This window comes from Cucurbita pepo, chromosome LG11 (genome assembly GCF_002806865.2).
Source record: "Cucurbita pepo subsp. pepo cultivar mu-cu-16 chromosome LG11, ASM280686v2, whole genome shotgun sequence".
NCBI classification, from domain to species: Eukaryota; Viridiplantae; Streptophyta; class Magnoliopsida; order Cucurbitales; family Cucurbitaceae; genus Cucurbita; species Cucurbita pepo.
In genome coordinates, this window is record NC_036648.1 from 1833191 (window position 1) to 1849450 (window position 16260).

Sequence of the window (16260 nt, forward strand, 5' to 3'; positions counted from 1 at the left end):
TGTTCATTGTTGATTTTTCCACAGGAGAACGGAAGCCTATCGACTCCATCCTTGGCTAGACATAAAAAAGGTTGCAAATGCATCAAGTCTATGTGCTCTAAACAATATTGCGAATGCTTTCAGGTTTATTACCCATCTCTATGTAATTAGTTAAATTACATTTAGTTTGGTCTTTCCAATTTTTGTTGAGGATTGTTGAGAAGTAGTCTCACGTTGGTTAATTTAGGAGTTGAATCATGGGTTTATAAGTAAAAAATAGATCTCCATTAGTACTAAGTCTTTTGGGGAAGCCCCAAAAGACCCAAAGTAAAGCTATTTGAGAGTCTATACTCAAAGTGGACAATATGATACTATTGTGGGGAGTCGATTCCTAACCAAAAAAAAAGCTCCAAAAGACTCAAAGCAAAGTCATGAGAGCCTATATTTAGAGTGGACAATATGATACCATTGTGGGGAGTCGATTCCTAACAAAAAAAAAAAAAAAAANNAAAAAAAAAAAAAAAAAAAAAAACAAAAGACCCAAAGACCCAAAGCAAAGCCATGAGAGCCTATACTCAAAGTGGACAATATGATACCATTGTAGGGAGTCGATTCCTAACAAAAAAAACTCCAACAAGCCCAAACTAAAGCCATGAGAGCCTATAGTCAAAATGGATCATATGATACTATTGTAGGGAGTCGATTCCTAACAAAAACGTCTAAAAAAATTTTAAGCTTACAAATATGGTATAGAACTTTAAATTTTCAACCTTTTCTTAAATTAACCAACTTATTTGATATAAAAATTGAATCTTAAGTTTTCAATTTTTCAAATAGGCTAAACTTATAATTTAATCTTATAATATCGACTTCGTACCATTCTAATTATAATTATGATCATCTTCGAAGGCTAATGTTGGATGCACAGAGAGATGTCGATGTAATGACTGTAGGAATGACCATGGCAAGAGAGAAGGTATGGTGTTCTTGTGATGAGAAGCTTTGTAGCATCATATGGTAGATCATATGATCTAGTGAACTGCATTGAAAAACAACTTAAATTTTATGCGATTCCAGAGGTGGTGCCAACTGGAAAAGCTGATGTTGGAAGCGTGGAAGGCAGCTTGATCTATGAACATGATGCGACGGCATTAAGGAAAGATATCTCCCCTTCTGAGTTCTATAGTCAACAACTCAACTCCCCGCAAACACCATCGTTCCAATACTCAGGGTAAGGATCTATTGGTATGAAGGTATTTTTGTATCTGAATTGTTTCTAATTCCTTTTTCCTTTCACTTAGTTACGAAACAGATCCCCTAAAATCCTGGATCGTGCCCGGCATATGTCACCCCTCACCCGAATTTGATACGGCGAGCTCGTCTACTCCAGATTGCTACGACAAGTTTGTAGAACCAAACACAGACATAATGGATGCAAATTCTTGCCAATGGCAGCAGCAGCAGCAGATCAATTCAACGCCATTCGTACCATCCAAGCCAAAGGGTTGTACAAGCATGTCACGTATCGACCAGCTACGCAATGGAAGTAGTTCACCCGACACGCCCCCAGTTCAGGAAGGCAAGACGACGTCCATTAATGGAGGCTCTCCAGAAACAAATATGGCTTCTTTTCCCCCTCATTATGGTAACAACGAATATGAGGTTGGGATGAATAATTCTTTGGGGAGGATGGAGCGCCGTAGATATATAGTGAAGTCGATGCCTCCCTTCCCGCACCTCACCCCACGAGACATATGAAGAGCAGCAGCTACCAGTGACTCGAGTGCGAGATGATTGAGCCACAATGCCAAGCCATTGGATCATAGAGGAGCAGTGTAGATATGAATACACAGGCTAGGTATTATTTGAATTTTGTTGTTTTTTTTGGGTTAATTGTGCATTGGATTGATTGATGGATTCTTTTATTTATGGAAATGTGTTCTAATTAAAGTAAATAGTTGAAATAAATACATTTCATTCATAAAACTAAGATCAGTGGTAAGTAGGTAGATATATAGATTTAGAAAAGGGTTTATATTAGATTACAACAACATTGAAAATTTTATCAGATTCGTATACCCCCGAACTTAGACTAAAAAACCGAAGGCGAAAACGAGTAAAACGTGGACAGTAACTCTATCAGATTTGCTAAAGACCAGAAACCAGCAAGGCAATGGTTTATTCTTTACTAACGAAGCAACCAAAACTAACTATGATCATTCGTTCTGCTGCCCCTATGATGCTCGAATGTCTCTACCATTTTTGTTACGAACCTAAAAAATGGTGTTCGTTGTTTACCTCCATGCTTCTCTGCAACTTCTTCAGTGATCGACCAACCGTACGCCATCGAGTGCTAAAACGACTGTCAGCCAATTACAAACAACATCCATCTCCTCAGGAATGGTGTAATGGCCCAGCCTGCATTGCAAGATCCCATCTTATTTGTTACTTACTATCAGACATACAAAACGAGAAGCACTAGAAAGTCGAGATACGAACATACCCGTTATAGGATTTAAATGTTAGATTGCGAAATCCAGATGAACTTAATGTATGTGCAGATTTCTCCCCGTGTTTGTAAGCTACGACATCGTCACCTGTAACCAACCGCTCAGTAAAATTCAATAGGATTAAGGGAATTGAGAGAAACTCTCTCTCACAAGAGTGCATTAATGCTTTAACTCGTAAACTAGCAGTGTACCTGAACCATGACAGAGTAAAATGGGCAGGGACGCAGCGCGCCTTGCAGCTTCGTGTGACATACTGACCTGGTTCCTCAAAGATCTACAACAAAAAAAGGCTTTGATAAAGAACATAGGCCACCCGTGTAGGCTTTCTCACGACCGTGCACTGCGTGTTTCGGCTTCTTCATAATTCACAAACAAAAATCAAACCTTGAACAGGGAAGCCAGCCACTAAGCCCAACAACTGCACTAAGGTTAATAGGGTATAGGTTTCCATTTCCATATTGCCCAAGAATACGGCATGACGCAGAGTAAATAGCAGTTGCAGCACCCATACTGAAGCCTCCAATACCCAGTTTAACTGTTGGTAAGAAAAAGAGTGAGAATATGACAAATTTGTATGCCAAACACCAAGTATCATCTGTAAAAACGATACGAGAAGGTAGATGAAACCTCTATCTATACCTACCTACGTACAATTCAGAACTGTTCTTCGTTTCAAAACCGTATATATGAAATAGTTTTAAATGAGAACTACCGGTTCGAGTCCTTGACACAACAATAACGAGTAATCTAATACGAGATTCTATCTCTCTCATACGTGACCAACCAGAGGAGTATCACACCAATGATTAAGTTCAGTGATTAAGTGACAAACAGCAAGTCAGCTGGGGGGAGTTAAAAAGCTTTTCAAGAAGAAACATACTATCAGCAGGTTCTGTAGACAAAAGATTAGCAACATGCGATGCTGCAGCATCCAAGCCTTCTAAATCATCAGGAGACTCTTCTGAAATATCTCCCACATCAAACCCTGATACGAAACGGCAGAGTACCTCATAATTCAAACTAATTCCAAGAATAAATATATCGTTTTCATACGACGAATTTGGCTCATAATTTTAATAAATCTACTTATGAAATTTGATAGTCTTACATGCAGTGCAAGGAAATCCACCAAATAACGTCACAGGACGAGTAGGAGCAGTAGGACAAATCCACTTAATCTGCAACAGAATTCGTAATTATTATGTTAATTAATCATATTAAACAAATCCCAAAACTTAATGACAATCAAGGTTACTATGTTAAGTAGCCTTACGTTTGGTAGAGGAAGAGTTTCCAAGAGCTGAGACCAACTGAAAAAATTTAGAAGTAAATAAATAATAAATTAGATGTCCAGATAGGCTTCCAATAATGAAGAAACCAGCCCTCCTTTAATGATGTAAATGTCTGATATCAGCTAGCATATGATAATTATCATTATTTTATATTGATTTTGAATTTTTTTTTTTTTTTTTTTTTCTAATTATAAAGGACAGAAAACATGACGTTACCTTCCCACTTAAAAAGAAATCAGAATAAGAATCTCTAGTAAAGGCATATAGAATTTTTAAAACTTTCTATATATGAACATACACAAGAAGATAGGGCAAGACACTGACATTTTCTCACTCAGCCACTTCTTCCCTTACTTTTGGCATGGAAGACAAAAAGAAAGTCCTCTGCTCAGATATAACCCACTAATTAGGATGGAAAGTTTGTAAGTTACATGTAATGCGCCATAGAGTTCAGTGAGTGTTTAAACTCAAGTATGTAATAGCCCAAACCCACGGCTGGCCGATATTGTCCTCTTTGGACTTTCCTTTACAGGCTTGCCCTTAAGGTTTTAAAACGTGTCTGGTAAAGAGAGGTTTCTGCACACTTATAAGCAATGTTTCGTTCTCCTCTCCAACCGATGTGGGATCTCACAATCCACTCCCTTGGAGACCTAGCGTCCTCACTAGCACACTGCCCAGTGTCTGGCTTTGATACCATTTGTAACCACTCAAACTCACCGCTAACAGATATTGTTTTCTTTGGGCTTTTCCTTCCGGGCCCCTCAAGGTTTTAAAACCCGTCAGGTAGGGAGAGGTCTTCACACCCTTATAAGTAATGTTTCGCTCTCATCTCCAACCGATGTGAGATCTCACATAGTACCTCAAAGTGTCTTCTTAATCTCAAAGTAAGTCAACCAGAAACTAGTAACATAACTCTAATAAGCTGGCTAAACAGGAAGGAGAACGTAAAGAAGATAAGCCATTAGTACCTTGACCCCTTATCACCAAGGCCATGTAACCAAACAATAGTTGCCTGATGCTTCCCTTTAGGCCTGACCACATGGGTCCTCCCAAACTCAAAGCTCATCCTGCCTGTTCTACTACCTGACATAATGAAGCAAAAATGAAAGCTAGCTAGTTTAGCTTGATGGACAGTAAACCAATAAAACAAAATGAGCAGAAAGTGAACAAACCAGAACCCATAGTAGAGCTGTTATAGCTCATTGTATTTCCACAAAAATGTTGGAAGCAAGACAGGCCACAACTTGGGCGTTGGAATTAGTTCCTGCAATGAAGAGTTTTAGAATTGACCAACTGTATTTATATGCACTTGGGAGGGCTGAAATGGAACTAAAACCCATGAATTTTCCATTAGCTACTCCTGATATCACATCCCATAAACAGCCTCCAAAGTCCTCAAATACTAAAAAAAAGTGAAAGGCATCTCAAAAAAGGAAGAAAAAGGCAAGAAATCTTTATGGGCAAAGAAGAATCCACAAGAGATTAAAGCATCGATGCAGAAAACGAGCTCTGAGCTGACATAGCCCTTCAGTTCATAATGCCACAGAGGGAGCAACAAAAAGAGGGATTACGAGGGCAAGAGAGCGAGAGGCAAAGAATCTATGCCCGTGAACGCAGGACAACCCACAAGGCTAAAGCACTTCAACTACAGCAACACCAGAATATAGCAACTAATCAAAATTTTCAACCATTTTTTATGCAAAAAAAACAAAAAACAAAAGGGTATAATACAATACATAAAGAATGAAAAGACAGCCATCAAATTACAGACCTAAAAGTTGAATGTTCAAGCAAGCATTGATGACGGCGAGAATTCATAGGAAAGATCTGGACGGATTGCTTAAAATTTACTTAAAATATGAAGAACAGAAGCAGAAAGTGAAGAGGATTTGAGGGTTTTTATTTACCAATTACAAAAAATTAGGGGCAGAAGTGTTTAACGACCCGAAAAGCATATCGGCTTTTCCAGTTTCTGTCTCTTTTGTAAAAGCTTTGCCTTCGCGTCCCTTCACACTGCTTTCTCCTTCTTCTTCTTGCTTTCTTTTTATTCCGTTGTTTCCTTCGTAATACTTCAAACGCCGAAGGGACTAAAGTGGCCCAGAAAGTCCAGAAACAACGGCTACTCTCTTACACAATGGGCTTCCTGTGAAATTACCTTTTTGCACCCCCTTGCCTTCTAACTTCCTTGGTTTTTAGGGAAGGGCGTGCATGAAATCTGTAATTTCAGTACTTTTTTTTAATTAACCAAATAAATATATGTCAATTATACTTTATAAAAAATTTAATAATAAATATTATATATTTACCATATAAAAGTGACACTGTTTTAGATACTTTAAAGTAAAAATAATTATTTAAAATAATAAAAGATTAATACAAAAACAAAATTATATTTAAAAATAGAATTTAACTAGAAAATTACCTAAAAATATTATATATTAAAAATACGTGTTTGGAATATAATTATCCAATCAAGATGGAAGAGAAAAAGCATTCGGGAAAGTACTTTTCAATCGTGTGATGATGTTTTCATGAATATGGCTTACAAGTTTGAGACTTTTTTCCTTTTTGAAAATTCGACTATATTTTTCAAGGTTAATTTTAAAATTTAAATGCATTAAAAATAATTAATTAAATTTTTTTTTTAGAATTAAAAAAATAGAAGCACAAAGCTTCTACTTTTCTTTTCATATATATAAATTAGTTACATATTGTATATAAAAGAATAATGTTTGAATTTTATTTTAATATTGTATATAAGTTTTAATAACATTTAGATTATCAAATTAGTATTTATATATGAAATTACATTGTTAACAAATTAATAATGATATGAATAATACTAAATTTTGAAATAAAAATAAAATAAATATAAAATTTTAGGAACTGATTAAAAAAAATAACTACGTGAATATTGTTTTTTTAATTTTTTTTTAATTAAAATTAGCACTTTAGTAACAAAAATTGATATTAACTTTTAAAAGAATGCTTTAATTTTAGACTTTAAGGAAAGAGAACATTTTGTTCATAATTGCATTTATATTATGCATATAATTTTGTTGTTTGTTTGAATATAAACTTATATTTTTAGATCTATTTAAAATTTAATTAATGAATTTATTAACCTTTTCGTACTATTTTCAATTCCGAATTACAATTTTAAAAAAAAAAATTAGAATATGCGGACTTTATTTTTTTTTTTGGAATCAATCTTTATTATTGGGAAAAATAAAATAATATTTAGCTTTAGAATTTTTTTTTAAAAAAAAAGGAAAGTATCATGCTACTTAAACACGTGTCGTTTCCTTAATGCTTTACAAAAATGCCTTTGGAAATTATTTACAATATTATTTAAGTATTTATAATGTAATTTTAAATGAAAATTTATTTTATCTATTTTATGAAAAACAAAAATTTGAATGAATAATTCAGATAATGTAATTGAGATAATTATTTAATAAATAAAAAGTTGGTTGAAATTTTTAATATTGAAAGATTTAGTGTTGAATTTTCTTTTTAAAAAATTAATCAAATTTTTACTCTCTCTTAATCATTATCCTGATAAATTATATTAAATACACTTCAAAATTATTACTTTTTTCTGTGCCTAGAAAAGTTAATTTTATTTTTAAAATATTTTATTTCAAAATTATTCCAACATTAGTAACTTTTTAGAAAAAGTATTTACTCAATGCATTCTTTGTGATAAAAAATTCAATTTTTCATTTTTCCCTTTTTGAAAAAAAAAACATATTCACACATTTTATTTAAATCATAATTCCAAAATGATATTGAATTTTGTGTTTACTATAAAGGGGAGATTTTAAATTAATAAGAAAAACGTTAAAAAATTTATTAATAATCGAAATGTGATAAAGAGAGATCTTATCCAAATTTGAAAGGGACATACTGATAAACATTTTGTAGTAATACCGAATACCCGACACGTATGTACTTTGAAAGAATACTACTAAAATCAATGATAAAAGGGTTGAAAAATTGGTCAATTATAGAATGAATGGCTATGCAATACAGCTAAGAATCATAGATCTCCTTCGTTTTCTTCCATTTTTTTAGATTCTTCTCCAAATTTTTGAATCAATTTCAACCCTTTAAATCATTATATCTTTCAACTTCTTGAAATAAAGGGTTTTTTGGGGATTTTTTTTTTTTTATAAAAAACGCTATATATTTTCTTTCACCTCAAAGAATCTTCATACGATTATATAATATTATATTCTTGTGAGGAAATTCTTTTGAGTCAACGTTATAATCAAATTTAAAGATAGCAATATCTCCAAATTTTAAAAAGATAAAAGGAAGGTTCTTTACAAAAAAGAGAAAGGACTTTTTTTTTTTTTCATTTCTTTTAAAAAAGATCTTGTAATGAGAATGAATTCTCCCCGTTACATCAATAGTCCAATCTAAAATATTGCGAATACAATTTTTTGTGTGCTAAGAATTTTTTTTCATATCAAAAGATATTTGTGTTTTTTTTCTTTGACAGGATGGGTATTCAATGAATAAGTTTATATATACTATTAACGAGTGAAATTTCAAAAAAAATATTTTTATTTCTCCAAATACAGAACGTAAAAAATTTGTCCTAATCAACTCAAAAAGTCAAACTTCTCGTAATAAAAAATTGACATTTTGGCGAAAAAGCCTCTAAAGTTACGGGGCACTTACTTTTACTTTGTTTAAAATTGGATATTAAAAACCCCTACACACTTTGCTTTTGAAAGAAAAAGTTGTCAACTCTTTGATAATAAAAACCTAAGATGGGATTTGATCTTTGGAATAATAGGCGATGGGACTAAAATAGATCTCTTCGTCACCTTTCAAATCCTTTTATTTGTATATAATAAGATGCTGTCGCCACTACTTCATTTCATCTTACATTTTAGATTAATCTAATTCATACGACGCTTTGGATTGATATTAAACTATATGAATCATATACAAATTTAGTGAATATGCTTTCTGTCGAATATAATTTGGTAGTTTTCATATGATTTTGGCATCTTCAAGTTGACGCACAACGAACAAAACACTAAAGAAAAAACATGAAACCTTTTAAAAAAACAGATAGTTTAGGAATCTTGAATTCGTGTCATTTAAAATCGAGCTTAGTGCAACATATATATATATATATATATATATATATATATATATATATATATCAAGACCCTTGTCCAGAGAAATAAGAGGTAAACGATATTTTGGAGAAACTAGAACCTTGGATCAACATGAGATATCGAAATCGCCCGAAACAACGACTGTAAACATGCGAACACTGCTGAATACCCAGAAAAGAAAATGATCCAAGATGATATTATTCACTCTATATCCTACGAGATGTACTCTGATACAAATCTAAGCCGAGTTTAATACAAAGGCTAGAATGCATAATTTATGGTATCCATGAAATCATTAAGGTCCTTTCTTTCTTTTAATGATCTTTTTACCTTCTCTTAATCTGGAGATCCATCACCGTAAGAGACCAGGCCCTTCTTCCCATCTGGGCTACCAGAAGGTGACCTGGACCTATCTTTGCTCGTTCTTCTTGGGGATTGTGAATCCGCAGGGGTTCTTGATTTCGATGGGGATCTGCTCCTTGAAGAAGATCTCCGCCTAACGACTCGAGGAGACACACGAGACCTGGATCCCTCAACTGGGGAACGGCTCCTAATAGGGCTTCGACTACAGCTATAACGACGACTACGGTAACGAGGACTACGAGATGCAGAGGGAGTCCTGCTTCTTCTGTTTCTGTATCTGTATAAATGAGAAGTTATCAAGCAACATAAGAACAAAACATGTAACAATACCATAGGGGCACTTGTACTTGTTTAAAAGATTAAGGCTTTATGTTGGTCTATGTGTCAAATGAGAAGAAACTCTTATGTTCATGAATAGATTCAATTCAGAACTTAGATTGTGAGAAATAATAGAGAGATGACAGACCTTAGCGGAGATCTTCCTCTAGGAGGGCTTCTATAGCGCCTAGGAGAATATCTTCTGTAACTCGAATATCTAGTAACACAAGCAAGCACTTAAAAGATCATTTCTCTGAGCTGTTCACTTATAAGCATAGAAAACTGGAAGTGTGACATTAAACAAACTGAACATGATCAAAAAAGCTCACCTGTCACGTTCAACTCTTCCACTGTAACGATATGACCTGACAGGAGATGCAGAGGGTGTTCTGTATCTTCGAGCAAATGAATAACGCTCACTAAAACCACGCCCCCTTCTGATGCGCTTTGGAGACCCTTCTGGGGAAACACTTCTTGATGCACTTCTCCCTCTATCAGATGCAGGTGACCTTGGCCTACGGATGGGAGTAAGACTCCTAGAGTAGCTCCTTCGATTCCTAACTGGTGCTTGAGGACTTCGACTGATACTCCTCCTAGAAGGCCCCCTACCTGAGCTTCTGCTCAGACTCTGACGAGACGACCTCAATGGACTTCTGCTTACACTTTTGGAAACTCTTGCAGGACTCCTACTAATTGATTTTCTAGAGGCTCTTCTAGGTGGGCTCCTGCTTGGACTTCTTTGTAGATTGGATCTCAAGGGGCTTCTGCTAACTCCTCTCCGAGGCCCGCTTCGTAATGGGCTTCTACTGATACTCCTACCTTTCCTTCCCATACCCGGGCTCCTGCTACCATTTCGAACAGGACTTCTGCTAATGGTCCTGCTCCTCAATGGTGCACGAGGCGGGCTTCCACTAATACTTCGACTCCTGCTCATACTTCGTTTCGGACTAACACTGCGACTCTTGCTGCGACTAATACTCTTACTCATCGTCCTTCTAGGACTATAGCTTCGACTCCTGCTCATCAACTTTTAATAAAATATCAGATCTGGAACAATTGTTAAGCACAAAGAATAACTGAGGCGTGACAAGAATGGAGAGTGGACCTAGATTTTCCAGGGTGGTCGTCTACAATATCAGGTTGTCTTTCACAGCATCTGTCAGATTTAGAATTCACTTCAGCAATGCCATTGCTCCTTCGCTCACCATTCTCCTTATGGGATCTCTCCCCATCATTTTCCACCATATCTACCTCTCCTCTCCTTCTATGGCAGGCATCCGAGGCTTGAGGTACATCTTCACCTGCAGGATATCACAAAAACAACATGAGGCGTGCAATCAAGCAGTGATTGGGAAGAATTAGAGATGAATTGAAGAACCCATCATCATATTCACCAAGATCAAGGATGAAGGGAAAAAAATTACCAGGTTTCACTGACAAGCCCTTACGGTTTATATCTTTCCCTTGAACATCAAGGCCATCTTGCACAGAAGTGCTTCTGCTTTTGCTGTCACTTTCAGTATCCGTAAGACTGTCCAAGGCCCTGGCGATGAAAAAAAAAACTCAGTATTAGATAATGCCCATCTTGCAGTCCATATTAACTCACTTAAAAGCATGCGTAGAAAACCAAAGGACATGAACCAAACAATCAACTGTATCAAGATCATACATTTTCAAGCTCCTTCCCCCCACCCAAACAAATAAAAAGAAAAAAAAAATCTTGAAGAATCAGAAAAATAAATAATGAAGATATACTTTCAAGTCATAATATCAAGAACCTTTTAGATTTTCTTTTAGACTTCTTATCATGCCTCCATCTCTTTCGGTCACGTCTTTTATCCTTTCTTTTACCACGTCTATATCTGCCTCTCGTAGAAGTCTTCTTTCTCTTTCTAGACCTGTCATCACTGGAAGAACTTTCAGAAGAAGAAGACGACGACAAATCTGTGTCAGAATCACTCTCAGAGTCGGAGTCTAATTCCGAATCAGATGAACTATCTGAATCAGATGTGTGGTATCTTCTCTTCCTCCTCCTCCTCTCCCTTGTTCTTTTCTGCTTTCCTCTTCGCTTTTCTTCATGACTATCGTCATCTGAAGAAGTAATCTTTCCTATTTTCATTTTGTTTATCTTTCTTTTTTCTGCAAAACAGTCAACTAACTTAAAAAATGGCCTTAGGGTCGACAAATTAACTCACAAGAAACAATTCACAATAATAAAATAAATAACAAGTTATCAATATGTTTTATAATTCCTACCTTCATTAAACTCGCCACAGTTAACAATTTTCACTGTAACAGTTGGAACACCATCCTCTACATCCACACTTTCTATCTTTTTCAGTACGTCAAAACCCTGGACAAGTTTTCCAAATACTATATGCTTCCTAAAAGAGCAGTACCGGAGGGAGAATGAGAGATCAGGTCAACATAAATAATATGATAACTTTAAAACACATCAAACTTCTATTCTCATCTATATAATATGTACAATAGTAATAAAAATAATTTTTTAAACAAAGACATAATAACGATAGTATATTAGCGCAATACTACACTAACAAACCTGTCAAGATGATTAATGGCCTTAAATGTGATAAGAAAATGGGAGCCTAAAGTGTCACGGTCAGCAATTGCCATCGATAGAAGACCAGGTCCATCATGTTTTAGCCGAGGAGGTTCATCTGAATTAATTTCAAGCATTTGTTACTCTCAATTTTACCAAAATAGCATGCACATTAAAACTCTTTTGATGGCTTGTGAAACTACAATCAATTGTGCAGAAACAATATCTAAACAAAAGGATGCTTCTGAAAATCAATATACTAAGCATGAGTGTACACTTAAAGAAAGCCACGCAGTAATGGTCACAATAAAAAAAAATAGCGCGAGACACTACAGCCTATCCCATAAAATTACAACAGATGGATTAAGATCATATCATGTCAAGAAACAAGAGAACCGAAACAAGATTAGTATCACTTGTAGCAGTTCTTTCAGTAAAATGTCTTCAAAGAATATAAAGCAGTAATATACTTATAAAAAGGAAACCTATCAATGTGGGGGAAGAACCTCATAGAAAATAAAAAGTGGGGCTCCATGACCTGTATTTTCTTAGTTAACAAAATAAGTTTTATCATGAGAATGAAATAAATCTAAATTAACCTAATAGATATAGAATACTATAGAAATCAATACAGCCACCAAAGTTTTTATTAGCCGCCCCATTCCATAATAGCAAGCATGCAAGCAAATTAAGAAATCAAAGTATGTAAAGAGGCAGTACCACAAATCATATCAAACCAAAAATTATAAGCATATCAAACCAAAAATTATAAGCATATCAAACCAAAAATTATAAGCATACTCCTCATATTGTCAATAATAAAATTTGAAAAATAAAAACACACATTTTAAAGCTAAAAAAAATAGAAGATTTGCCTTCAAATCTCTCAAGCTCAAAACTTAAAGATTATTCACATTGGGACAAGACTGATGAAAATTTCAAAGCTCATTTCAACAAACAACAGACTTCTTGTCCCTAACCAAACCATGCATTAACTCAATAACTACACTAGAGTAATACAAGCAAAATGAAACCGTATTTAAACTTCCATCATAAAAAGCATAAAAACAATTTTCAGAAAATGCAAAATTCACCTGGAAACTTTCCACTGTATATGCTCTCTCCAACAGTACCTGAGTAAGATAAGAGCAGGGAAGAATTAACTTTCATCATCATGTAAAAACCTACGTACAAGTTAATACTGTCTACAGGTCAGTGTTCTTACTTCTATAGAATAGCAAAGACAATATTCAAACAACTTTTCAAAGAAACCACATTCTTGTAAGTCCTCAAAGAAGATGTAGTTACCAGATGTCGTCCAGCACATTACATTTAATTGATACAATCTTCAACAAGGTTTCTCAAGAAAATAAAATAAAAATAAATCCAACGGCAGCTATCAATAAAAATAATAATAATAAAGACATTGCTCTAGTTTCCAATAGCAAGGCCAAGAAAAGGGCAACTTTATTCAAAAAGTAAACTTAGTTAATTCAACTCTTTGATACATGCAAGAATATCTCCAATCACAAGATAGACTAGCTCTTCAACGATTCACTAGCTACCAACTATCAACTAACGATCATATAGAACACAAGCATGTCTACCGAACAAAGTGTAAATGTAAAAAAAAATGCAATGAAACTCAGTTATTCATCAATACAAAATATATTATTAAACTATCCTACATTAATCTGAATTCTTAATCTCTTCGTCAAAGAGATGGAGTGGAAAAAAATAGTAACAGGTTGTTGCCTAATGCATTTCTTTTTAAATTCAAAATTCAAGTTACAGTTTAACTAGGTAACTAACATATAATTTAATAGCAGCCAGCTGAATCAACCAAACATAGAAAGCAACCAATGTGCATGAATAAGTTATTCATTTTACTCCCCTTGCCAGCANAAAAAAAAAAACTAAACCTAAAGGTGCATTACCAATTTCAAAGATTGGTAAGGGCATCTCTACCCAATTACAGAGCCAAGTTCATTGCTGTAGCATTAAAATACATGTGAAAAAAATGAAAGAACAATTAATATAACTTCAACAGACAATCCAATGAGAAAAATAAACAGGCCAAAGAAAATACATACCATCTCGTTTGACAAAATCTCCAGCCTGGAAAGATATGGAAAAGAACCATTAATTCATATTAAAGAAAGAATATGACATGTCTACAAAATACTTGGGTATCAATGAGAACTAAGTAAAAAAATATGGACAGCTTAACAAGTACAACCTTAAAACTACATCACAAGAAAAGGATTCTTGACCATCAGCCCTGTAGCCTACAGCATAAACAAGGGTAACTGACTAAAAAAGACAGACCACTTCTAAGGTACATTCAACTAGAAAACATGGCGTTACAGCCAATATAAAATCTGTTATATTTGGGGAAGATGACCACCCCGATGTAGACATACCTGTGCCATGGAACCTCTAATAATCCGATGAAAAAAGGATGCCTTATAATGTAGTGGTCTTCCCGTTTTTCGGCCAACTCCTTTCTCTCCTGAAATCAAAATAAAGTATAAGTAATCCAAAATTACATAAATAGTTATATAAAGGAGAAAGGCAAGTTGTTCACCATAATAATTAAATAAAATACATTTTACCGCAAAGATAGTATTGCCAACATTAGTACTCCAATAATAACTCAGTGGTGAAAAAAAGAAATATTGCTAAACATACATAGTTCTACAAGATTATTATATATGAGTAAGATAATATGGTCTGTAACACTACCAACATCATATTCTGCAGTCTGATAATTATTAACGGTTGATAGGATATGAACAATGGGAATCTGGCATTTGCAATAACAACAAACATTAATATTTAGAATATGATTTACCTGTACACAGAGCACGAAAATTCTCAGCCGTTTTTGGAGCAACATCATAAAACAGCTGAAAAATTATGCAAAGGAAAGAAAAATTAAATATGTAATCATGCAAAAATAACCATATTGAAAAATTAAAAAGGAACATAAAAGTAAAATTAACCTTTTCTTCAATTAAAAAAGGGTTTCCCCCTTCTTGTAATTTCACACTATCAATAAAATTGCTTCTTATCCAAACAAAATAATAATAATAATAATAACAACAAACGCTGCAATAAGTATCACACAAACAATGGCTTTAACTACTTAATCCATACATTTGGCAGGTGCAAATAGGAAACTACCTCAAAAACCATTGTTTCCTTGGGGTCTCCATCAATTGAGACATCCAGAAAAACCAATGGGTTCTTCTTCTTTGTCATGTTCTTCTTTCCCTTCCTTCAGCTTCAAATTTGTACTACAACCATATACCTGATTGGATGAGTTGAATGCAAGTCACTACGTTAAACCACGAGGCAAATAAACACCAGTCGTTCATCAACGTCAAAAAGACGCAACACATTAACAAAAATATTCTATACGCTCGCTAAGTCGGGTGATCAAGAAACAAAATCAGCCGATAAAATTTAATTTAACGCATCAAAAACTATCAGATAAGTCAATTTGGCGCATGCAAATATTCGCGGTAAATTAAATAAGTGAACAACTAAATGCAAATCCTTAAAACCTAAATAGAATTGATACTCTACAGTACAAAATCGCGCAGAGAAACAATACTAGCCGCTCAAACAATATAGAAGATGAACTTTGATGAAATAGATTTTCAAGCATACTGCATGATGCACAAGCCATAACGAAAACTGAAATTAAAGGGGGCAACCAATAAACTCACCCGCCTCAAATGAAAGAGAGTTCACGCAGATCAAAGAAGAATTGCAAACAAATGTTGACAAATTACGGATTGAAGTATGAGAACCCTAATGTCACCTGAGAAATGCAGAACCACAGAAAAAAAATAAAAAGAAAAATAAAAAGAAATAAAACAGTTGAACCCAGGTGAGCTCAGAGAGATGGACGATGTGTAGGCTAATACATGCGGATTCATTGTTTTTGGGCTTGTAAAAGTGGCCCATTTGTTCTTTCGTCGGCCCAGTCCAAGAAATGTAAGTAAAATATAAACACGACAGGTGATTTAATTTCTTAACCGAATACATGTTATCGGGTGAAATTAAAATTTTTAATTATTAATTTTACA

At 34.4% G+C, this 16260-nt stretch overlaps 3 protein-coding genes across 8 annotated transcripts in view; 1 reads left to right on the forward strand and 2 right to left on the reverse strand.

Moving 5' to 3' along the window:
* LOC111805486 (protein tesmin/TSO1-like CXC 2) overlaps nucleotides 1-150 on the forward strand; it is an 805-nt gene extending 655 nt beyond the window's left edge. The window contains exon 2 of the mRNA XM_023690589.1: nucleotides 25-150. Coding sequence (XP_023546357.1) covers nucleotides 25-150 — 126 coding nt within the window. The remainder of the gene's footprint in view (nucleotides 1-24) is intronic.
* A 1821-nt stretch (nucleotides 151-1971) lies between these two features.
* LOC111804872 (acyl-protein thioesterase 2-like) lies at nucleotides 1972-5879 on the reverse strand. Of its 3 annotated transcripts, none has more exons than XM_023689678.1 (10): nucleotides 5689-5879; nucleotides 4954-5045; nucleotides 4750-4864; nucleotides 3763-3799; nucleotides 3598-3667; nucleotides 3370-3474; nucleotides 2874-3024; nucleotides 2681-2763; nucleotides 2483-2576; nucleotides 1972-2397 (listed from the first exon to the last, which is right to left on the reverse strand). In XM_023689678.1, the coding sequence occupies exons 2-10, from the start codon at nucleotides 4982-4984 to the stop codon at nucleotides 2301-2303; spliced, it is 783 nt and encodes a 260-aa protein (XP_023545446.1). In that variant the 5' UTR covers nucleotides 4985-5045; nucleotides 5689-5879; the 3' UTR covers nucleotides 1972-2300. The 3 variants fall into 3 exon arrangements, with proteins under 3 accessions (XP_023545446.1, XP_023545448.1, XP_023545447.1); XM_023689680.1 differs by lacking the exon at nucleotides 5689-5879 and adding an exon at nucleotides 5553-5656; XM_023689679.1 differs by lacking the exon at nucleotides 5689-5879 and having other exon boundaries at nucleotides 4954-5432.
* A 3182-nt stretch (nucleotides 5880-9061) lies between these two features.
* LOC111805310 (peptidyl-prolyl cis-trans isomerase CYP95-like) lies at nucleotides 9062-16055 on the reverse strand. Of its 4 annotated transcripts, none has more exons than XM_023690316.1 (14): nucleotides 15898-16055; nucleotides 15350-15476; nucleotides 15018-15072; nucleotides 14587-14675; nucleotides 14257-14281; nucleotides 13258-13296; nucleotides 12164-12281; nucleotides 11857-11984; nucleotides 11379-11739; nucleotides 11025-11143; nucleotides 10706-10901; nucleotides 9930-10616; nucleotides 9749-9817; nucleotides 9062-9559 (listed from the first exon to the last, which is right to left on the reverse strand). In XM_023690316.1, exons 2-14 carry the CDS (start codon nucleotides 15425-15427, stop codon nucleotides 9256-9258), a joined length of 2268 nt encoding a protein of 755 aa, XP_023546084.1. In that variant the 5' UTR covers nucleotides 15428-15476; nucleotides 15898-16055; the 3' UTR covers nucleotides 9062-9255. The 4 variants fall into 4 exon arrangements, with proteins under 4 accessions (XP_023546084.1, XP_023546082.1, XP_023546086.1 ...); XM_023690314.1 differs by having other exon boundaries at nucleotides 11379-11754; XM_023690318.1 differs by lacking the exon at nucleotides 15898-16055 and adding an exon at nucleotides 14403-14451 and having other exon boundaries at nucleotides 11379-11754.
* Nucleotides 16056-16260: the final 205 nt, after the last annotated feature.